Raw genomic sequence first — 25,150 nt, 5'->3', positions numbered from 1 at the left:
TATATCTAACATTTGAATAAACTGAGGAAAAACTCGTGTACCTAATTATAGTTTTCTTACATTTATTCTTTACACTATTTGCCAACAGGTTTGAACTATAAGGACCAAATAAGTTTACAACCTTATAAATAATTTATTCGCTACAAAATTCATAGGTCTATTATTTCTCGAAAACAGAAATACAAAAAATTCTTTATTCCTCCTGATATCAAGTAAAATTTCTTAGTTTACAGAGCAACCTGAAACAAACATTAAATGAAATTAAACATTTTCAACTAAGACACTGTAAACTTATAAAACATTACATGAAAATAATTGTCATTAAAATAATTTCTATTATTGTTTTACGTGTAGTAAAATTTATTTAAAATATGTTAATGTGTAAAATGTATCATAGAATTTTAATTTGCTAATAAGGAAGTTTTATCGAAGAAAAACGGGTATCAGTTAGGTGTGGAACTGTTCATTGATAACATGCACATTTAAAAGTTAAATGTCATTGACCTTCATATGATAACACAGATAACAAGTGTGCGAGCATGACTCAATTAACGATCTGTTTTAAGTTACTTTTACCATGTTTTTATTTTATTTTGTTTTGTTTTGATTACTAGAGTTACTCGGTGACAAAACATTCTTTCTGCTTGGTTAAAAATAAAATATTTAATAAATTCTGGAAATTTGCTGGGACGGTTAGTTATAACACAGTTTTCACATTACACAAAGCATTGGAAAATATTCCATATGGATTTGTTTACTACAATACAGTTCTATATGTGGTTTTTAATAGTATTTTCCAGCCGAAGCTGGGTTTGTTTTCTAATCTTGTTATATATTTTCTCGTCGTGAATACTTTGTTTTTACTACTCATGATGGAAATTTTCCTCATCAGTTTCTAAAAAAATATAGCTTACCCATTAAAAATTAAATTTCCAGTGAGGACTATATAATGTATATGCATTTAATAATTGTTTAGTATAGTCATGTGTTTGTTAAATAAAGGTATGATGAGGTCTGTCTTAGTGATCCTAATTTATATAAACAATCTAGAGTCTAAAATGATTGATAGTTCTAATATACGTAGTTTGAAATCTAAGGAGTACAGTATATGCTTATGTATAGAAGAACGAAATTAAGGTAAGTTTTAATAACTTGTATTTACCACAAACTGTGACGATGCCTTGTATGATCGTGTTAATTGAAAAATAATTATTTTCATCTTAATTTTAAAATTTAAATCGTTAATTCACTAATTAAGATCCCTACAATGAATGTCTAATGCATGAGATAGGACGTTGTTATCACTTAAATTTGCCCGTACTTTATACAAGCCTATTTGTCAAACCCAAGAAAATAGGTTGGGTCAAATCTTACTCCATGACACATATCAATAGTAGAATCCTACAAAAAGCACTTACCATGAACGATATTCCAGGGGAGAAGAAGGAAAATGGCGAGGAGAAGAGGGAGAAGGGAAACATAAGGAAGAGGAGAATGATGGAGATTATGGTTCCCCAGGTGGATCCTTGGCGTTGGTGACGACACCTAGGTCGACGACGGGGGCGGTCCATGTCATAGTCATCAAGGTCATCGTAGTATAGGTCATCATCTGTGAATCAGGGGTGTGTCAATTTAATATATGTCGTACCTTCATATCCTATAATGCTAGGATTTAGCCTGGGACCGTTTTAACACATTACTTCTGGCTTAGCTTAGAGGTTCGCAGCATTATACTGTATTGCTAAAATACATTCGTAATTGGCGTGATTTGAACCTACCTCGGGGACCAAAGCCTCGCGTTCCACAACTAGGTTCGCTACGCTGCAGATGTTATAGGTACCGTCTATCCAACAACTGTTTTGCCACAGCGTTAGGGTACAGTTCATTGGTTATTCCGTCGTCTTTTTATTCATTTCCATCGCATTAGCAAATACAAGATTTCTCAACCAAAGTGAAAAGGAACCTGAGCATTACAAGTGTTTTTGCCGAACTTTCGTGCTTAATGTTTTATTTAATTTTGGATTGAATATCTCGAGTGCGGTAAACGCGAAAAAGAAGAGAGCAGAAATTTTTTATCACCGCACAAATATCCAGGAAATATTCGTATACTAATAGGACATACACTTTAATACATGATTTTAGAACTAACATAAATGCAATATAGTAAATACCTTTACTGAATTACTCAGATTTTTTCAAACTATACACAATGTATGCAAGAAAAATAATTATTAGAACAACATGTCATGAACTGTATGTGTATTTATGTCATTTATTAATTTCGTCGAGGAGAATATTCTATGTTTATGAAACCATTACCCGAGGTACAAGATTTTTATTTTTATTTACAAGAATTTGATTTTCATTCCTGCTTACGAGAAACATATTCCAAAATACCGTGAGGTGACAACAGTTTCCATTGGACATAGTGGTAGCGTGGCCGAGCGGTCTAAGGCGCTGGTTTAAGGCACCAGTCTCTTCGGAGGCGTGGGTTCGAATCCCACCGCTGCCAGAAACTTTTGGACGGCGCATATGTTTTACGGATTCATGAGAAGAACTGACATGAGAGACTGTTCCTTTTTTCCATTTGTTAAGTTCACGCATGACATTTTAAATTTTTTAATACCTTTTTCTAACAATGGAAGCACAGTAGACCTATGTTAATTTTGAATCAGCGTTGTTAAAACCTTCATAATGTAATCCATATATGGACAAAAAACAATAAAATCCTTAAATATTGATATGTGAATGCATTACGTGATTTCGCACAGTATTTTGTCTCGTTTATTATTATTATTTCAGAATATAAGCTCTCTTTTCAAGTGAATGTTTTAAGTTACAATCTTAGTTTATGTTTAAATGTTGCACTTGAGTTTGAGAAGTATGCTATAACCTTCTAGATAAAAAACACAGAAAACATACTACTATAACCTTATAGTAGGTTATAGTAGTATGTTTTCTGTGATAAAAAGGTTTCAAGTTTACTTTTGTAACACAATATTGTCTTATAATATTTTTAACTTATTTATAACATGCCTAAAATATAGCTTGACAATCTATTTTTGACGTTATATTGTGCTACATTTTAATCTAAATTTAATTTCGTGTTATAAAATTATTCGTAAGTAAATGCAGAACAGTACCATAATCATCATAGTCGTCATAATAGCGACGTCTCCTAAACCATCCAAGCATTTCGAAAAGCTCTCTCACTATTTTCAGACTTTGTCGGATAACAACGTCTTTCAAAACAAAACTGTATACTGAGCTATTTTCCCAATCTCACTGCTACTGTTCTCAATTATTATTTATTAGACAGATTACAAATTGTTGTATCTCGCAAGAATTTAAAGTATTGCCTCAACATTTCTATGGCGTGGTTATCGAAGTGAAAACGTAGAATTTTGTTTGCAACATGTTTAGGTTCTATGAATATAACAAATATGTTATTATTAGAATTAAATAATAAATTATACAGAACATTGAAACATAACTCATTTTAAGAACAATAAGTAAAACTTTTAAGAAAAAATTAGCATGGAGCAAGCACCTGTTCATCAACAAGTTATACAGCATAACTGTATAGTTCGGCCAAACAAATGTTTCTATAAACATATGTTTAAGATTGGTGTGTATGGTTTGAAATCTCGATGGCAATGAAAAAGTCTATGCAATTAATACCCCTGCTACAGCAAACCTGCATACTAAGCCAATTTCCATTTACCTATCTGGATTTGCACTAAAATATTCCCTTCGAATTGTAATGTTTATTTCTTATTTATATAACATTAATTTTAATGAGTACAGTACTCAGGTTTGCTGCTACAAGGAAGACAATAAAGTTTTTTTGTATATTGATAGCTAAGTATAAAATTAACAAATTTTCCAAATTTCATTCGGCCTAATATATATACGTACAAGCAAACTTACAACAGTTTATTTATTCTCCCTAAGAATAACATGGGGATTTTTAATTTACACGTTTTTGTAATTTTCTCCGTAACTGTTAAGCATATAACAATGCTTCAAATTACTAAATTATTTCTTTTGCTCTACAAAACAGCTTTGGAAAGAAATTTCAAAATGTTATGTTTTTAGGGTCAAGAAGAATATTAAATGGTGCATAAAATGGAGATTAATAGGACATTCCTTCTTGCAATTTTAGTTGATTACTTTATTTTATTGCAGGCTTTTAAAGTTTAATTAAAATGAAAAATTATTGACACAGTATGTCTTTGTATAAATTTGGATTATTGTTACTGTAATGCAAAATAATTTACTCAGGTGTACGTTTAATTAACTCTTAGTCTGTACCTTACTTTATACCAAAATTAATATCAACCTTAAAAAAAATCATTTTTGTGTAGTCTCGAGTAACTGAACATATAAATAAGAGGTTAATTTACCTCCACAAGACGATACTAAGGTAAATTAACCTCTTATAAAAAAAATATTGTCATTTAAACCATAGTGTGTGCAATAATAATCGCTTACACATTTATTTTCTTTTTCTTGAATATTCAGTAAATAATGTTTTGAAACAAAATAAATATTTTATCCGATAAAATATCCCTTATCAGCCTAAAATCCATTACTAACATATGATAACGAAATTATCAGCTGATTATTGTTGATTAATTACCAGTTAAAATAGTTGGATTGGAAAGATTTTCCAGAAACTAGTTGTTGGAGGTTGCTAGCGCACAGAAAACAAAATGGCTGCCTACAATCGGGACCGATACTATGACGAACGTGATAACTATGGTAAGAAAATTGCCTTAAAAGTTTAGTAAGAGTAATTAAAAAAATTTGTTACTAATAGCTGTTTGTTAGTTCTTTTAACTTTGCTCAATAAGTCAGTGTTTGAAAATTAGATTTAGTCAAATATTCACACGTCTTAAAGAAACATACTCTTTGAAAGGTAAAATACCCCCGCCGCAGCAAACCTGCCGACTAAGCGAATTTCCATTTGTCTGAATTGATTTTCAATTAAATATATTTAAATAACATTAGGTTTAATGAGTACCTAGGTTTGCTGCTACAAAGAAACTAATAAAGTGTGTTTTTTAATAAAATATTGATAGCTTAGTTAAGATAAATAACTTTGCCAAGTTTTATCAAAAAATATTTTATCAAAACAAGCAAACTACAACATTTGACAATATTCTCCATAAGAATAACATGGGAATTTTAAATTTACAATTTCTTAAATTTTCTCTGTTACCAATAACCGAACAAAAATGCTTTTACATACTAAATTATATTGGTTTTTTAAGCTCTTTAAAATGGGCTGAAGAGAAATTGGGAAATTTTGTGTTTTGAGGGTCAAAAGTGAGAAAAACCAATTTTTACCCCATAAAAATTCCCGTAAAACCCCGTTCCCATGGTCCGATCATGCTGGTTCGCGAACTCATTCAAGTTTATCCCGCTTTACACCTTTAAACCAAATTTCATCAATTCGGAAAAAAATTACTCAAGTTATCGCGTTCACGGACGTATATATATATATATAAATTTTAACGAATGGTGTTTTTGGCCTCTGGGGACATCAAAATGAAAAAGTAAATCGGTCCCGGGTCTAGGTCTTACCGTGCCATCTACGGTAATAGCTACTTCCCTATAGGGAAATTCGCTAAAAGTAAAGCATTATATTTTATAGATAGGAAACAAGATTTAGATCCTATTAAAACGCAAAGTTTGCGCAGGGGTCCAATTTCATAACCTAAATGGGTTAAAACTAAGATAAAATAATGATTTGTAACTATTGTTATATCTTACAGTAATCTTTTAGCACAGACTAAACAAGGAAAAAATCATAAGCTTTAGAAATACAAAAATGTAAAATAATTACAGGATTATTCATAAGGGATGCTCAAGATGGGGCGCAGTTTCAGCTAATGCCCTCACAGATTTCGGTTATTGCTAGCAATCAAGTATCGCTATCGATGGAAGGGTTTGTACGTGAGTCGCGATCAAATTTCTACTAAGTAGTCCACTTCCCCGAGGTGTATGCTTTATCGACACTGTAAGGATTCGGATAACAAACTCTTCTTGAAATCTTCTAGCCGGTCTGAACGAATTATGTTTTATTGTTGTCTTAGTTGTCTTGATTGGAAATGTCTGGTGGAAGCTCCCGTTTCTTTCCAGAGATATTTTGTGATATCCTATAAGCGGAGAGAGCTTTATGGATTTGAGTTTTCTTGGATGAGGTGATTTAAGAAAGTCTACTTCTCAAAATTTGAGAATCAAATAAATATATTTAATACAATAAAAAAAAAAATATCTTTTACTGATCATCAATTTTGAAAGGTATAATTAAGTTAGGATAGCACTAACGTTTTATTCCAAGAAATAAACTATTAGATTTTGTACGGACAAGATGAAAAAAAATACAAAATATCCTTAGTTTTCATACATTGATTTACATTAATTTAATCTAAGGACTTTTTTGGAGTTTCGGGACGCAAAACTTTCGCAAGATGTAAGTCATTTTGGGAGCTTATTGACATGAATCGCATTTTAGCTATGTGGCTTGGTTTGCTTAAACAATGGTACAATATGACGGAACATAGTTCATCACAAGGGCAAAAAAGTCTATTCTCTATTAAACCCTCGCTTTTTTACGTCCTAGTGATCAAATTATACTATTAAATGATGGTCCAAACCCGATTAGATTACATTCATTCGACACTGACAAAAAGGGTGAGTATTTTAAATGGCAAGTAAAGGAGTTTTGATGGCTGGGATAGCTTCTTTTCTAAGATCAGCTGACTAAGCCAGGATATTACATCACAAATCCAATAATCAAAAACAGCTGGTTTGAAGACAGTTGGGTCTCGTTTAGAACAATCAGAAAAGCCAATGACATCATATAGTCTGTGTGATGGAACCTCTCCACTGGGAATGATCCAGGCCTTAAACCATTGTCCTGTACCCAGGTAGGGCCAAGAGACTTTGCTCAATCATACAGAGTATATTAACGGAATCTTCTTGATCACCAAGCAACTATCCACTTTGCTCACCAGCTGTATTTTATTGAAGAACATACCAGTTAAAACCCCAAAAATAATGTTACCCTAAATAAACTACTCCCGATTACATACAATATAGACGAATCGGCTAAGTTTTGTTCGACAATCAGGCAGTAGTGATCATTCAGGGGGTTGTCATCGATACCAAGTACGTGTGTGGAACATGGAATGATTCAGGGGTGACTTGGAGTCGGGGGGTGTCTTGGAGTCGGCGTCAAGAGCCGTAGGGGATGCGACTAGGGTGTAACCACATGGTTGATTCTATTTTACTTGTTTACTAAAGGTCAGAGCAAATCATCAATTACTTGTAAACAATCAATTTATCTGCAATACCCGTTTATCCATATGGCAGCTTAAAAGCAGCTCACGATTGCAAAACAAATTTTCTTTAAATGTTCGAAACTTTGTATCCAACCTCAACATTTACGAAATTACTTAGGCAATCTATTTTCTTATCAATAATTATGAATCATCGAAACGTGAATCACCACCTTATCTATGATGTATCCATAACCGATTTTTCTTATCTATAAAATGTGATCTTTGCATTTTTAGAAAGATTAATATAATTTGTTGATAAATACGAAAATTTTAACCGTAATGTTCAGTAGTGTCGGAAACCTCAAACATGGGAGGGAGTTTCTCAAACGATTGTGATTGTGATGAATACAACTACAACTACAGGGACTATGATCGGCGGGAATACAGTAAATTTACATTCTATATAATTTATTTTAGCATTACACTTGTAAATTTTGAATTTGAAAACTTAATGTTGGCCATACATCAAAATTAAAAAGTTTTTGCATTTTATTTACAATCATCACTATTTAACATAGACACTTAATTAAAACTCAAGATATTTTGTAGTGCAGACTTTTTTATTTAAGGGTAACAGTCTGCTAATCATGGAATATTGTTGACTTAACATTTTGCTGTACTAATGCAAATAAAGGAAATAAACAATATGTCGTTTCAATAATATTTTTTTTTTTTTTAAGAAGAGTTGAATACGGTTTGTTGTTACCTTCTTTCTTCTTTTCTTTACTGAATTTTTTTTAAGCTTTAGGGAATCTTCCATAGTCTTTACACTCTTTTATTGTCATCGATATCTCTTGAGACGAGTTTTACCCATTCTTTCAGCCTTAATTATTATTACGTGCCCAAACTACTTAAGCCTTGCTTAATTGTCCAGTATTGTTACTGTTGCCTAACATAAACAAGATTGTGAATCTGTACCATTCAGAATAAAACTGTTGCTTACGAATGAGTTAATTTGCAAAATGATCTAATTTAGCTATATTAATTTGATTAAATAAAAACTGCATTGAACTTCCAAAATTTTTGTAGTGATAGTTTAAAAAAAAGTATAACCTTCCTTCGGGACTTGATGAGTTCTTAGAATTCGTTTTTGTTCCTCCCATACCTATACTTGCCTATCAAAAAAAAATCTGTCCAATGATTCCAAAACCAGCTATCAAACTATTCCAACAAAACACCTTCAAAAACAAATAATTCGTCATTTTCCCCTAAAAACTTTTACTTAACTGACGTCATTTTGCACAGGTGACCGAGCTCGCCGGGAACGTTACGACGACCTTGAAGCAGACGAGTACGCCGTCGTTCCCGCCAAATCGCGCTACGAGGATCTCCCGCGCAAAGCCATCATGAGCACCCAGGACGTCCACGAGAGGGAGATGAGCTCGCTGAAACTGGAGGAGCAGAAGATCAAGAACAAGATCGCCACCGAGCGTTTGGCCTTCGACGTCCAGAAGCGTCAGCAGGCCAAGGAGATTCATGATGTCAAAGTCACACTGCTGAAGAAGTATCCTGCCATGGCTATCAGCAAGACTGAGCAGTAGATGATTGTTGAATAAATGTATTAGTCTTTGTTGTGTCTATACCTCTGAGGTGCTATAGTCTGTATCCTGGAACCTGTCTCCTCACCCTTCGTCAGGGACTGGTCCGGGTCTTTTATTGGCCAGTCTCAATCAAACAGACTATAGTTAGCGTCTTAATTAGTTAGTGGCTAGTGTCTCGGACTTCGGTTCTGTGAGGAATATTCACTTAAATACGAATACTATTTGAGAAAATCAAATATTTGGACCGTTTGTCCTAGAATTCATTTGTACACATTCTACTGAAAACCCAGCAGTGTCATTCTTGATATCTTTTGTGGGCCAGACTTCAAAATGTTGTAGTTTTTCGATATATCAGGCTGGTTTTCATCAGGTGAAAGCACAAATCCACTAGTTTTATAGAAAATGTACAAAACGTAGCTTTCCTTTCCAAAAAACCTACCATTCGCAAAAGTAGCCCACATAGGAGAGGGGGTGTTCTGCCAGTATTTATTTTACGAATAAACTCAAGAACTGCTGCGCCTTGCAATTTTACACAAAATAAATTCGATTGGATTAATTTTACGTATTTGTGTTCTATTAAAATTATTTGCAGTGCTATAAGGAGATAGTCCCTATTTTGTTGCTTTTGAACGTTGTTGAGACATAACTAATTATAACATTATTTGACACCAATTAAGATGGTATATGAGAATTTAGGTATGTAAGTATTTGGGTATCTGGATATGTGGTAATCGAAAGCCCAAACCAACCAGGTGAGCATAAGGCTACAGATAAAGATGAACTCAATCAACTGATTAAGTCTTATTGTCCTATTCTAAAAAATAAAAGAACCTTCATGCCACTTTCCGTGGGCTTACGAAATCCCTAGTTGAAGCTTTTGAAAATTGGTTAACTTATATTATTTATTTCTAAAATCAGTAATGTATAATGCATTGTTACCTATCAAACCCAGATTGTAAAAACAAACTTGTTTAAGCAAAGATTTGAAGAAAAATTAACCCATTTTAAAGTATTGAATTTGGACCATGATTTTAAATTAATAAATGTATTGCGTTTGTAAGGTTTTACATGCTTTGTAGTAACTGGGATTAAGTTAAGAAACAACAATACACTCTATAAGGTATATGAGCAAGGTCTATTTCTGATCCCTGTTCATAATAAATTCTAGTCTAAACCAGATTTTCGAGCTCTGTTGTAATTTTGTTAATCCATGGTTTATCCAAATCTCTGTCTTATTTTAGACTCCAACTTTGTTTCGTTCTCACATGGAAGTTTGTAGAAACATTACTTTAATTTATAAACCATCACCGAGCATTATTTGCAGATTATATAGGGTGTCCCACGAAGGGGTTTAAACGTTTGAATTTATATTACGCGCCTATTCACGCACCGAACTTTTTGAAACTTTACACAGTTTACAAAGTAGGTTCTAAAAATATTCTGGAAAAATTTCAACTCCCTAACCTTAGTAGAAACAAAATGGCGGCATATTGAAAAACTTTACTTTAAAAACATTAAAAAAGGTATTTTTGGTTTTGTAAAATATTTTTATTGTTACTTACCAGGGCAATATGACTTTTAAATAAAAAAACTAGAACATAACCTAATGGAAAACTAAAAATAATTCAAATATCTAATAAATAATAATAATAAATAAATAACTAGTGATCTTAAGTCCTAAACAAGCAATGGGTAAACTAAAAAACTTCTAACGTCATAAATTTTGATTTTTAGTATTTGGTATTTTGTTACCTTATAACGTTTTGGTTAAGTATTACGAAAACAACTTATTTCTCCGAAACTATAAGAGTGTCACTAAATTCTTAGGTAAACTGACTAAATCAAATAGCTGTAAAATTAAATTAAATTAGATGGAGAGTATGAAGTTACCTAATTATAGCAAGTTCTTAAACTAAGTAAAGTAAGTGACAATGAATTATATTAATTAATTGTGCTACATAAAATCATAGACTATAGAACCATAAAACTTAAACATTCGTCTGAAACATTTTTATTATTTTCTCTTCTTCTACGTCATTAACATTTTTTTTCAATATTTTTTGTTAGACAACAGTCTAAACCCTACTATTAGTCTTGTTACCATCTAACTTCGATCTTTTGTTGGAATATGATAATCAATGACAAATAGCCAACGACAAACGGCATATGGGTCAGTTACAATCGGCTCTTAACTTTCTATGGAAATACGTGATGCCGAAGTTTAGCACCAACTTGCTAAGTATTAAACAACTCATCATCATTCAGTTATCAATGTATCTCTAATTTATAGACAAGTTGATAAACAGTAATTGTTATAGATAAATTTAAAATCAATCTTTTATGTTTATGCCACAGTTTTACACTGGTACCCAAAGCTTTTAGCATTCAAAATGTGGGTTTTCATCCTAGTATTTCTGCTTGGTCGCCTCTACTCGCATTATATGCCAAGAATCAAGGAGTCGTGGGACGAAAGCGGAAGAGCGGCTGAGCAAAGTAAAGTACTACATAATAGTTTTGTAAATATTTGCGTTCAGTTGACTTATTTATGACATTTTAAAGAGGGTGTAGGTTATTTTTTGGAAGAAATTATTACATAATTTACCTAAATAAAATTGCTTTTGTCATAAAAGATACAATTTTATTTTGTAGTTGAGTAATTTTTGGCCAGATCACTAAAGTACTCTTTTATGTTGATACTGTAAGGGTCTGACTTAGGGGAGGTACGAATGAGGCATTTAGTTCAAAATTCCTCCGCGAACAGCGCTGTAGTAGAGAGCACTTTGTCAATGAAGGTTTACTATTCGCAAAAACAGTTCTGTTCATAAAATAAAATTATAAATGCCTCAAATTCAATTTTATAATTTTTTAATTATAAAATTAAACTATCATAACCTAACCGAACTAACCAAACTTGCTGATAATTAAATAATATAAAAAGATTAGTAATAGAAAAAATAATTATGTTTATTAAATAAAACTAGAAATTGCTCAATTAAAGACTTAATAATAAAATTAAACTGTCATAACCGAACCAAACCAACCAAACTTGCTGATAATGGAAAAATCTGAGACAAAAAGTTAATGCAACCAGCAAGATTCGAACCCGGGACCTCTTGCACGCCAGCCCGGCACGCTAACTACTAGACCACCGAAGCCGTTGTCCACAAATCGTATTTTTACGGTAATAGCGTTCCCTCAGCTAATAAGAAGCCCACAGCTGTCATCGTAGCCTCTTCCGTACCTCCCCTGAGTAAATACCCTGTATTTATAGTTTATGTTACATATATATAATTGAGTTCACATGGATACTATTTAACAAATACTATTAAAGCAATGATGAAAAAGTTTAAAATTACGAAAACCCCAACTCACTGTTTAAAGTTAACCTAGAATAGATTGTTAGGATAAGTTATTTTATGCATACACGGAAAAACAAAAGCATAAAGTATAAACACAAAGTGCCCTTTTAAAAATATAAAAAAATGTTAGTCAAAGGGGCAACAAGTTTAAATTTGTCACATGACTTTCACTAACCTTGAACTAAGTTAACCACAAATTTACTGTTAGCATTTTCATATGTACTCTGAGTAATAATATTTACAAACTTTTCTCAGTGTTAGAAAAAGAGAAGGAAGAAGAAAAGATTAAAAACTTGAAAATAAAAGAGCAGGTGATAAAGAACAAGATTGCAGAGGAGAGGTTGATGCTGGAACGGGAGAAGAGAAAACACGCCAGACAAGCTCACGAAACTGAGCTCCGAGAGGTAAATAAGTCATGACTAGAACCATAGACAAATAGAATAAATAGACTGTAGAATGAAGGTTCTGGCGTCCACCGTTAGGAGTGCCGTGTAGTTACGGCGCACGCCGCTTCAGGCGACGAGCGCAGGAGCCGTATGCGACAAGCGGACGCTGCATCGGTCTGCGCCGTAACTACACGACACTCCTAGCGGTGGACGTCAGAACTTATGCTAGCCGCAGCACAGCTGACAGAACTGAATGACTAACTTGCTTAGGTCGATGACTGACTGAGCTGTTGTAGTGTAAATAACAGTGGCGTCATTTCACCAAATCCTTGGGGGGGGCAAACACTGGGGGGTACGGAATAGGCCTACCCCCCAGCAAACAGGGGGGGTTCCGGGGGTCCTCTCCATAAAAAGAGAGGGGTTTAAGCTTATTTAAATTGACAAAAGCACTTAGAATAAAAACAAAATTATGAGTAAAATTTATTTAATTTTAGGCAGAAAATTAATGAAACTAACAGTTATTGACAACGGACAAAAACATAATATGTTGGTAAGTTAGTCATCTAAAAAACGTGATCAATAGTTTCATGGTGTATTAATATTATTTTTGTTATTAGATTTATGACCAAATTATCTTGTATAACATTTAGACCTATAGCAATGAATACGGTTGTATTCATAGCCTATAGTTTATAACAATTTGATTTGGTTAAAAAAAACACAAGTATTTAAGTAGGCCTACTTAAAAGCAAATCAAATGTTATTATCAATAAAATAATTTGACACAATTCAAGAATGTGCTACTGAGACACTAAATAATTATATTTTTGTTTTAAATTACTGTTGAAGAATAGGCAAGATTTTTGTTTGCCGTGCTTTTTAGGATTTGACAGGAGAAAATATTTGTATATTAGCTAGTACTGTACAGCATTTTTTTTCTCTAGCCCAGGAACCAGGGGGGCGAATGCCCCCCCCCTGCCCCCCCCCCCCAAATGACGCCCCTGGTAAATAACGTATTAGTTCACCGAACATTACCTCGGAAGGCAAACAAGTCATTACTAAAAGACTAACTTACTCACTGAATAGTTGGTGAATGAGTTGTTGTTGTAAGGTATTAGAATAGTCCATTGAACACAGGTTGGCAAATAAGTCAATACTAAATGAATTACTGAACGACTTACTGCCTAGTTCATGATTGATTGAGCGGTTTCTGAAATAAGGTGTGGGATAACTCACCAAACCAATATTCGGCAGGTAAATTAGTCATGGCTACAACTGAATGACTAACTTACTGCTTAGTTGACGAAATGGCCAAGACGTTGTTTAAATAAGGAATTAGAACTGTTCACCAAACACGACTTCGGAAGGTAAATACGTCATGACTACAACTGAATGGCTAACTTAATTACTGCCTAGTTGACTACTAAGAAGTGTGGTTGCTTAAATAAGACATTAGAACAGTTTCCAAACACAGCTTCTAGTTGTAAATTAATCATGCCTAAAACAGAAGAATGATCGATAAACTCTTCACGCAAGAGTAAAGTTAACTCAAAATGCTCGTAGCTTTTAAAACTACACGTTTCCTGACTGGTGTTTTTCTAATCAACGAAAACAAAATCATCCAAAAACTGATAGTTAATATATTTAATATACCAACTGAATGTGATGTAAAAGTTGTAGAAAATTATTATTATTTATATTATTAGAATTATTATTGATGCGTTGTTTTCATTTTCAGGTTGCTCGAGGTGTTAGACAAGTGAAGAGCCTAAACCAGTGGTAAACGACATTAAATATAGCGTTATGCGTGTTTATTGTGAAAAGAAAACAGCAAATAATCAACGTGTATGGTATTTAAAAATTAATGATTGTTGGTTTGCAAATGAATAAATTATTTAATAACCGAGTATCGACTCCTTACTAGCCAGAAAAAAATATGGCTTAAACATGACATTTGTAATCTTTCTTCTTACGGTAACTAAAACAACACACGTACATGTTACAGTGAAAATATTTTTACTCTCTGTTATTTTTCGATAAAAATGCATTAACCTAATCTGGTTCAGCGATGTTGGGATTTAATTCACAGGTATCTAAAGCTACGTAAATTAACTGTTTGATTCCGTTGTAATTTCTTTCGGTTCAGATATTTTATTTCAGTAGTCAATGACAATTTAGTTTACGTCATAGAAGTTCTATAACGCCAGGCTCTAGCACGGAACAGTGACACATTAGTAAAGTGGTAGCCTTGTAGCACAGGAAGGTAAGGTATTATAATTTAGCCGACCTAAAAGCATTTTGTGATTGGCGGGATTTTAACCCTTGACCTCAGGAACCGAAGGCCCGCGCTCTACTTACTAGACCAGCTCACTTTTCAGCTTTGAATTTTAGATTTCCTATCGTAGACATATGGGAAACACTTGAAACATTTATTGTAATTATGCAGACATCTTAACAGATTTACAATTTTTATGGATGAGTTGAATCTCGGATATTACAGTATGTTTTTAATTATTTGTATTACAAGAGCGTATTGTCTTCCAAAAGTCACTAGTCTTCATCATTTTCAAACTGCTACTTGACTTGCACGCGTATAACCATAGAATAAAGCACACATAGAAAAACTCATTCTCAATTTGGAGAGAACTCTATTCAAAAATATTTAAAGCACTCAACGGTTAGAAGACAAAGCAAACTAATACGACTCCAGCTTTATAACCGAAGTCCTCTTGCAGGATAAAAAATCAATGCTAAAAAACTGAACGCAAACAGGGAAGGAGAAATCTGCAACAATCACGATACAAACGTACAACAATCTGCATAACTACACAGATCTGTCAGGTGTCACGTGATGTGGGGGGAAAGGGGGAAAAGGGAGGGGAAACTCCCAGACAATATCCCCAGAGACTCTACTCGCTGGTCACGTCCTAGCGATCCCCCCCCCCGCTGTTCCCTTTAGCTTCACCACCCCTTGTTTCATTACCTCGTCAAATACTCTTGTGTACACCTGGTGAAATGTGAACGAATTGTAAGAGATTGTTCGCAAGCTTTCGACAGAGTCTGGGCACAAAATACTTGGAATTGAACAAAACAGGGATGAACATTGAAGTTAGTAAGTTTAACAGTAACCGTAAATATTTTTCGGTAGTGTGAAAGTAAAGTATTTTTTAAAGCATCTAGTATTCTTAAGAGACGTTATCTTAACCTCTCTCCATTTATTGTTATGTAAATTAAAAAAATATAGTGTTTTATAGCCCAGAATAATATAGCCTTTGTACAATAATTGTTACATGCATATACACAACAATATTTTACAGATGCCAGTTGTGTCAGTCCGTCCAGATGTAACTTCAAATGTCTGAAATTTCAGAATAAAGTAACTAAATTGTACTAACAATTATAAAGATTCAAAATTTAAAACCGTTAAACAATTTTAAAAAGCCAAATACGTGAAATATTATTAGGGCCTGTTCTTTTAAAATGTATTAACCATCCCATATCTCAAAGATTTAGCTTGAATTCATTTTGCATAGTTAAGAATACCTCCATTGAAGCAAGATTGCAGACTAATAATTCGCGAACTCGTTCGAATAAACACAGGCTCGGCAGGTTTACAAGTTAGTACAGAATTTCATCAAAATCAGATTGGTTATATCTTATTCCCTAAATAGGAAAATCACTAAAACTCTCTGTTTGGCTAATACTTAACACTATGCTAGTTTTGGTCCACCCTGGGGGTCCATTCCCAGTACCCGCCATGTCTGACGAGCCTTCCCCTATCCGCCACCTGGGGAGGCGCCCGATAGGAGACTAGCAACTCCACACGGGAAAAATATGGTGTAGAGACGGGCGGAGTCATTTTACAATCTTAAAAAATCTACTTAATCTGTGTACTACCATGAGTTTAAGAAATTAAGTGAACAAGTCACAATACAAAAAGTAATGGTATTTTAGCCCCAAAATAGCTTTAATGTCTCAGATTATGCGAAAGTAATTGTTTTATTAAAGATGTTATTAGAACTTAAAAATTCTAATGTTATTAGAAAATAAAAACTTGCTAACTTTTTATGGATACTACATAACGATAACTACTTCCAATAGCTTAGTATTATTGACATTTACAACTAAAAATGCACATTAGAGCGATGCTTTCTAATATATAGGTCTAATGCTCCTCCCAAAAATAATAAAATGAGTCCGGAAATATACATTTGTGCTAATGAACACTGGTAGAAAGATTATAGCAGGTAAATTGTGCCTTTATGAAACAATTGTCATTAAAAATATTAATCTAAGTGTAAACCTTAATGAATTACCCGCTACCGCCCTGATAGAATATTTCTTTTGACTCCGGCCGCCTCTATTCTTTTACCTAACCTATACTAAAATTATGTCTACGAAGGTGCAGCCATAGGGATTTGTTATCTCAATAGTTACTAAATATATCACGGCTTTACTGAAACTAATTTAATTTATTATATTTTATAAATCAGAAATAAATCACCAATTTTTTTATCGTGGGTCGAAATATTCCTATATTGGCGACAGAGGATTGTCAGAGCGAAAACAATATTTTTTGTGTATTTTATGAGTAGAAAACTTAAAAAAATGCCCAAACAAAAACCAATGCACTGTATTATGTTAATTGTTACTACACCTTAGCATATGTACCGACTCGGAATTTATCATAAGTAAACTGCTAACTTGTTTATTAATGGTCAAAATTATGTCTTCACTTGGAAACTGTAAACTCCGCAAGGCAATATTCCCACGAATACAACAATTAGTTTAATCTCTATAGGCACACCTCTCAAAAATTATATTGTGACTAAAATATCAACTGAAGGCCCAGTTTAAAATAAATCCAGTTATTTTTAATGATGTGAAGTACAAAAATCATAGACTATTAAAATTATGTTAAGGCGTTCTCTTAACAAGAAACTATTATGATTACCAAGACAAACTACTAAGAAAAGTAAGCTTTCCTATTGGATTTGTGGAAAATACATGCTCGAATAAATAAATAAACTAATGTAACTTTTAATTAAATTAAACTAATTGGTTTAATATCCTAACATAACCTACATTAACTACAATTCAACAACAATACATATTACTGGGCCGTTCAAAAGTTTGATGCTTTTACAATTATAATACTAACAATTTTATTACTAAGGCAAATATTAATAAGTTAAATAGTAATAATTATACATAAAAACTGTGTAATAATCTCTAAACCCACCATTTTAGTAACGGTGCAGAAGTCAAAGTAGGTTTCATATAAACTAAACTTAGCAACTGTAAACTAATTTCTTGCTGATAAAACCACTTTTTTATTCTTGAGGTTAAAAAGTATGGCTTAAAGATATCTGCACAACATACTTGTATAATTTAGATTTAATTTCAAAGCATTTTCATAAGTGTAGGAAATCTTAATTAGTAAACATAATTTTTGAAATATATGTTGGCAGATATATTTCCTTGTATCCAGGCTAAATCATAACACAACTAATATTAACAAAATTGAGTACTTCCTACCTTTGGTTGGCTTCAGCTGAAATTTGACCGATATGATGTGAACAAAGGCTTTTAGAGAAATCAATTTCGAAAACGTTTCTTTTCAATCATTGAATTATTATTACTTTAAATCGATCACACATCATTGTATACACAATAATTGACCTGTTACACATACATTAAGTTTTTCATTAAAAAAATTACCTTTTTTATTACATTATACTTTTATAATAAGTACGTTGAACAGAAATCATTTTACTATTTACAAAAGTTTGTACCTAACCTAAATGTAGTTTAGCTTTACGCATATTACAATTGTATGAATAAACAATACCGGTCCATCTGTTTGGTAATTATTACCAAAAAAATAACCAGAGATTTAACTAACTAAAAGGAATCGCTAATCAGAAAATAGCCCCTGTCAGGGCTAGGTTGTTGTTCACATCATATTGGACTTTCATAAACAATACATGACAAACAAACAATGCAATAAGATAGAAACACATATTATGCCAAAATACATACACAACATAGAACATGACCAATTCATATACAATGCAAGAGAATATAACATAACCAAAAACTACGTAGACACACAAGATAAATTTCGACGACTTATATTTAAACTTAACTGTTAACTTAACGTTGGTGTTAATTAAAACAATATTTCGACTGTTAAAACCCTTCGGCGTGTTGTTGAAAATATAAACAAACGCGTTTGTCGATAGTCTTCTTTCATTTGATTCTTTGATTAACTGGCCAACAACGGCAACTGTCCAAACTTTCTCCCTTCGCGCGGTTGAAATATCCACAAAATATAATCTGTTAGTATAAGGTACTTAAAATCACCGGAGATATATCGTCTCTTAAACCTACCCGAAGCCTGGATACAAGGATTGACTTAAGAACTAAAAACATGCACTAAACAATAAAAAATGCATCTTGGAGCGAAAAGATTCTTGTAGGTTAAGTCTTGATTCTGTGGTAAGCCTGACTAACACTAACCTATAAATTTACTATTGATTTCCTGGTAAAAATATAATTAAGTATTGAATTTGGAAAAGTGTATCTAAAGTTCTATGGATTTTGTAGGCAAAACTAAGTAATTTGCATTAGCCTATTTCTAACTAGATATTAAGTTTTATTAATGATAATCCCTAATTTATGTTGAATTGTATGAAAAATAAATTAATCTCGCATATTTCAATGTATAATGAACTAAACTAAATTTCAATGTACTTGATTTGGGAACTTGGTGAAGTATCCATTGGGTGTGCGAGTAAGAAGGCCCAAAAATTACAAGTGAAATAAAATAATTTCATTTTTTTTACTGTACCCTCTGTTAGAATAATTAATAAACTGGAAACCCTTTTACAACAGTCCTACATTGGAAGATGTATTATTAAAAAATATATCTCTTACATAACAATTTTTACAAATTAATTTAATTTTACAAAACCCGTTTTTGTTTACTTCCGATGTGTGATTCATCATAAAAAAGTAAATTACCTATTCCAACTTGGTAAAATAATAACCAGCCAGTCATGATTATTTTGTCTAAATTATTTATCAGTAGTCTAATCTAAGCGTTTTTGTAAGTAATGTTTTTACCTAACGGAAACTAAAATCTAAACAAAGATGCGTTTTCTTTACAACTAAATGTAGGAACGAAAACTTTTAATCTTTCAATCACACTAGTTTAATTTCACACAGAGGAAAAATGCATACAAAAACTCTTTAATTTCAAATTAAATTACTTCGGAAATTAAAATAGATTACCGGTATCTTTATGCTTGAGCAAAAAATTAATAAATTAGCACTCTATTGGAATTTATATTAGGAAAATATTACGGGCATGCTTATATTTTGGAATTGTTCACTGATTTGACAACACAACAACATTATGTAGCCCGCCTAGTCTCAGGTATGACGTAACAATCAGCTGTGACAGTCCGGCCGCAACTGTCCCAGCTGTTTGCTTCGTCAGCTGAGATGAGTGAACGAACAAGAATACGACAATTCATTCTTTTATAGTAGTTTCCTAGAAGTACATATATTAATGTTGTGTACATTTAAATTGTCATAATCTATTGTGGTTCTGTTAAATCAGTAGTAGCTGCTAACGTATTATGGCATTTACAGCATTTGATTTTGATCAAATAATACATATATCAAAGTAATTGTATAAGTTTGAAGAATTTGAGCACAGAAATATGACAGTTTTATTGTCTAATCACATGCACATATCGCAAAATAGTATGCAGGTCTGCTGAAAAAGGGTTCCTTGGTTTGTGTCCGGTTTATATTTTAAATAATCTAAGTTTAACAATTTCCCCAAATCTATAACTATTAATTATGATTGTTTTATTGCCATCCATTAACTAAATTTGTTTGAAAACCCTACGAGAAAAGATGTCTTTTAACCTACGAGTACCTATGCATGAATTTTAGGTTATCTTTGGATTGGTGGAATAAAATTATGGAAATTATACTGACTCTATCTAAGTTCTGACACCTAACAAATAATTAATTTTCCTACACTTCCTAACTATACCCTGTCCTTATACTGTCGAATTTATAAGCTGATAAAAAGCTGATCTTCTTCCTCGAAGTCCAACGATGCGAAGGTCCAAATCTACAAGGCACACACACAAGTCTTACCTTTGGTACGACTGCAACCACAAACCTGCAAACAAAATTGACATTTATTTTTTTGAACATTTAAATTGGCATTAAAAATAATTCAAATCACTAAAACTATTTTTTTACACTTCCCAATAAAATATACGTCCACAAAATTTGTAGTTGCCTGCTTGCAATTTAAGATGTTAATAAATATGATATAGCACGGATATAATGTAACATTTATTTAAAATATCAAGATTCCACAGAACTATGGGTAAAGTTATGTTTTAAAAACATAGGTATTCATATTTTTTTTTTTAAATATACTGAACATACCTTAAAATAGGAGATAAAATATTAATATGTACCTAAATTTTCTTCAGAATATATTACAAAGTGTCTTCATTTGAGTGGCTGATGTATTTAAGTTAATGAATAAATCCACAATGCTTCTGTATAACCGCCTGAACAAAATTTAAATAAGACCACCTCTCAAAATTTGGTTTTCACATCATAAATCTTATGTTTTTGGTTATTAAATTATTAATTAAAACGTCTGAAGACCTACAGCCATAGCTGCAGCAATGATATAAGTTAGATGTGACAAATTCAAAGATAACAACAATACCATAATTTAATTTTCATTTCATTTTAATTTCTAATTATAAGAGGGTTTTGCGTACTTCCAGTTATTTTTACCTAGTTTATTAAGTAGGTTTTAAAAGTAATCTGTAAAAAAATCATTTTCAGTGACCTGAAATTTGTAGAAACAAAATTAGTTATATTAAAAACTGTATTTATTTGCTTCCTATAAAATAAATTAGTCAGTGTTAAACAGCTGTTTAAATTGAGAATATTTATCAAGCCATAATAACATAACTAATAACATAACTCCCTACTGCCGATTTACTGAAACTGTTTGGCTTTTAATGTTTAACAAAAGGTTTGGTGTTTTGTGCATGAAATATTGGTAATGTTATAGAAGCAGACAATTTCCAAAGTTACCTATCTAGGTGTAACTAACAATAACTTAGTGGACAAATCGTTTGTCAGAAACTGATAGCTGTGTAAAACAATTTATCTTACAGCTTCTATTATCCAAAACAACTCCTGACCTTGTTCGTCCTTGAACTTCAGTTGAACTAAAACTGCACTTGAGAAGTTAGTTAAACATTTTTATGGTTCAAGAAGTGAAATCTAACAGCTGTACAACAATAAGAGCTAAACTGCAACGCAGTAAATAAATTAGGTAAAAACATAAGAAATATTTTTTAAATAATATGATCGGTAAGATACATTATGCCACAATTTTGTTTCTACAAGCCGCCATTTTGTTTCTACAAGTTTTAATAAGTACTATTTTCACGAAGTATTTTCGAAACCTACCTTATAAATTGTGTACATTTTCAATGATGTCTACACATAAATAATAGACAGTGATATAAAAAATAATATCAAACCTCTAAACATATTTGTGGGTCAACCTGTACATTATCAGATAATAGCCTTTAGAACATTGCGTAATCGACTATTTTATTCAGTTTTTGCAAAGATAATACCATAATAAACTTGGTAACTAATAGCAAATTGTAGTTATTGAAAAATACTTACCATATCTGAACAAATATGCTCGTTTTCACAGGAAAATCAGCTGAAAATACCACCAGTCACTTGACACTAACACTAAATGTCCACTAAAACACACTCGAAACACTACTAGACACAAATACAATATATCACGAATAACGAACACTCACTACACGAACACACGACCACAACTAACGCGTAATAACGTGAAAATACATTGTAACGTTCACTGTACGTACAGGACAACAATGGACCAATGAGAAGACAGCGCGTCATGCGAGTAGATGACTTGCTGATCAGCTGTTTAGGTTTTTGGTTAGTATGCCAACCAGCATTTGCATACGCTACAACATAATTAATTGTTGTAATTGTATACTTTATCAATACTTATATCATGAGTATAGGTAAATGGCTCAATTACTAGTTGGGAAAAGCTGTTTCCGTTATTATGCAATTACATAAATAATCTTTAGGTTCAAATAATAGTACTAATTATTGTTTTACTAATAATTACGATTCAATACGTTTTTTATACATGTAATTATGTGAGTTTTATGCATTATAAGTATTGTTGTACTATTAAATTGTTAGTTACGGCATAACTGTAAATTAACCATACTATAATTATGTACATACGAAATTATATTTAACTTCTTTATTATTGTAATGGCTTTACCAAAAACACGGGAAGTGAGCTAATCTTATCTACTTTCTAATTACCTTTTAATACATTAAATAAATCCTTATGCCTACTTAATAATATTATAAAAATTGTGAAAGTATGGATGTTTGTGAATTGGTACAATGATTATTCAATTTAAAACTTCTGGACCAATTGAGTGGAAATATTTTAGATAGAGGAGCAATATTCTATTTTATTTTGAAACTCATAGGCTTCGCCCCACTAGCTTCCAAAGTAGCCATATTATTCTTACAAATACATCACAAATATTCAAGTTATGATTTTATTATGAACCAGCAGACTTATAATGTTTTGTTGATGCATATATATTGAGAATATTTGTGAGTTATTTAATAGGAGGGTTATGATTTAACAACGGTGGGAGTCCGTACTGTAGGAGTCACTATGGAAATAGTAAAGGCGTTTTGTCTGGAGCATGAAATGTATCCAGTACATCATCCTAAGCCATAGTAGGGGGGTCTTTTTGTAAAAAAGTGACTTGTAAGGGAACATGGGTCCACGATCAAGGGAGTAACTATGGAAGTAGTAAAGTCATTTTGTCTGGAGCATGAAATGTATCCAGTACATCATCCTAAGCCATGGTGGGTAGTCTAGTTGTAAAAAGGTGACTTGTAAGGGAACATAGGTCCAAGATCAATGGAATAACTATGGAAGTAGTAAAGGCATTGTGTCTGGAGCATGAAATGTATCCAGTACATTGTCCTAAACCATGGTAGTTGATGTTTTTGTGAAAAAGTGACTTGTAAGGGAACATGGGTCCACGATCAATGGAGTAACTATGGAAGTAGTAAAGGCATTGTGTCTGGAGCATTAAATGTACCCAGTACATTGTCCTAACCCATAGTAGGTGATGTTTTTGTAAAAAAGTGACTTGTAAGGGAACATGGGTCCACGATCAAGGGAGTAACTATGGAAGTAGTAAAGGCATTGTGTCTGGAGCATTAAATGTACCCAGTACATTGTCCTAAGCAATGGTAGGTGATGTTTTTGTAAAAAAATGACTTGTAAGGGAACATGGATCCACGATCAAGGGAGTCACTATGGAAGTAGTAAAGGCATTGTGTCTAGAGCATGAAATGTATCCAGTACATTGTCCTAAGCCATGGTAGGAGATGTTTTTTGTAAAAAAGTGACTTGTAAGGGAACATTGGCCCACGATCAAGGGAGTAACTATGGAAGTAGTAAAGGCATTTTGTCTGGAGCATGAAATGTATCCAGTACATTATCCTAAGCCATGGTAGGTGATATTTTTGTAAAAAAGTGACTTGTAAGGGAACATGGGCCCACGATCAAGGGAGTAACTATGGAAGTAGTAAAGACATTGTGTCTGGAGGATGAAATGTATCCAGTACATTATCCTAAGCCATGGTAGGTGATCTTTTTGTAAAAAAGTGACTTGTAAGGGAACATGGGTCCACGATCAAGAGAGTCATAATATAAGTAGTAAAGGCATTGTGTCTGGAGCATGAAATGTATTCAGTACATCATCCTAAGTCATGGTAGGTGATCCTTTTGTAAAAAAGTGACTTGTAAGGTAACATAGGTCCATGATCAAGAGAGTCATAATAGAAGTAGTAAAGGCATTTTGTCTGGAGCATGAAATGTGTCTATTACATTAGTCTAAGATAAAGTAGAAGGTCTTTTTGTAAAAAAGTGACTTCTAAGGTAACATGGGTCCACGATCAAGGGAGTCACTATGGAAGTAGTAAAGGCTTTGTGTCTGGAGCATGAAATGTATCCAGTACATTATCCTAAGCCATAGTAGGGGGTCTTTTTGTAGAAAAGTGACTTCTAAGGTAACATGGGTCCACGATCAAGGGAGTCACTATGGAAGTAGTAAAGGCATTGTGTCTGGAGCATGAAATGTATTCAGTACATTATCCTAAGCCATGGTAGGTGATGTTTTTGTAAAATGATGACTTGTAAGGTAACATGGGTCCACGATCTAGGGAGTCACTATGGAAGTAGTAAAGGCTTTGTGTCTGGACCATGAAATGTATTCAGTAGATGATCCTAAGCTATGGCAGGTCGTCTAATTGTAAAAACTTGATTTGTGAACATGGGTTCACGATCATTAGAG

At 32.7% G+C, this 25,150-nt stretch overlaps 1 protein-coding gene and 1 non-coding gene across 3 annotated transcripts; both read left to right on the top strand.

Annotated features, from left to right (window-relative positions):
- The first annotated feature begins 2,430 nt into the window (after window positions 1-2,430).
- Window positions 2,431-2,512, top strand: Trnal-aag (transfer RNA leucine (anticodon AAG)). Its single transcript has one exon. It is a non-coding gene; the product is annotated as a tRNA-Leu (tRNA).
- A 2,125-nt stretch (window positions 2,513-4,637) lies between these two features.
- On the top strand, window positions 4,638-8,922 carry LOC128983574 (uncharacterized). Of its 2 annotated transcripts, none has more exons than XM_054402905.1 (2): window positions 4,638-4,764; window positions 8,598-8,922. In XM_054402905.1, the coding sequence occupies exons 1-2, from the start codon at window positions 4,716-4,718 to the stop codon at window positions 8,891-8,893; spliced, it is 345 nt and encodes a 114-aa protein (XP_054258880.1). In that variant the 5' UTR covers window positions 4,638-4,715; the 3' UTR covers window positions 8,894-8,922. The 2 variants fall into 2 exon arrangements, with proteins under 2 accessions (XP_054258880.1, XP_054258879.1); XM_054402904.1 differs by lacking the exon at window positions 4,638-4,764 and adding an exon at window positions 7,622-7,738.
- Window positions 8,923-25,150: the final 16,228 nt, after the last annotated feature.

Source organism: Macrosteles quadrilineatus, unplaced genomic scaffold (genome assembly GCF_028750875.1).
Source record: "Macrosteles quadrilineatus isolate MER2022 unplaced genomic scaffold, UCM_ALF_1.0 Scaffold_1__1_contigs__length_201487025, whole genome shotgun sequence".
NCBI lineage: Eukaryota > Metazoa > Arthropoda > Insecta > Hemiptera > Cicadellidae > Macrosteles > Macrosteles quadrilineatus.
This window is presented reverse-complemented; position numbering and strand designations above follow the sequence as displayed.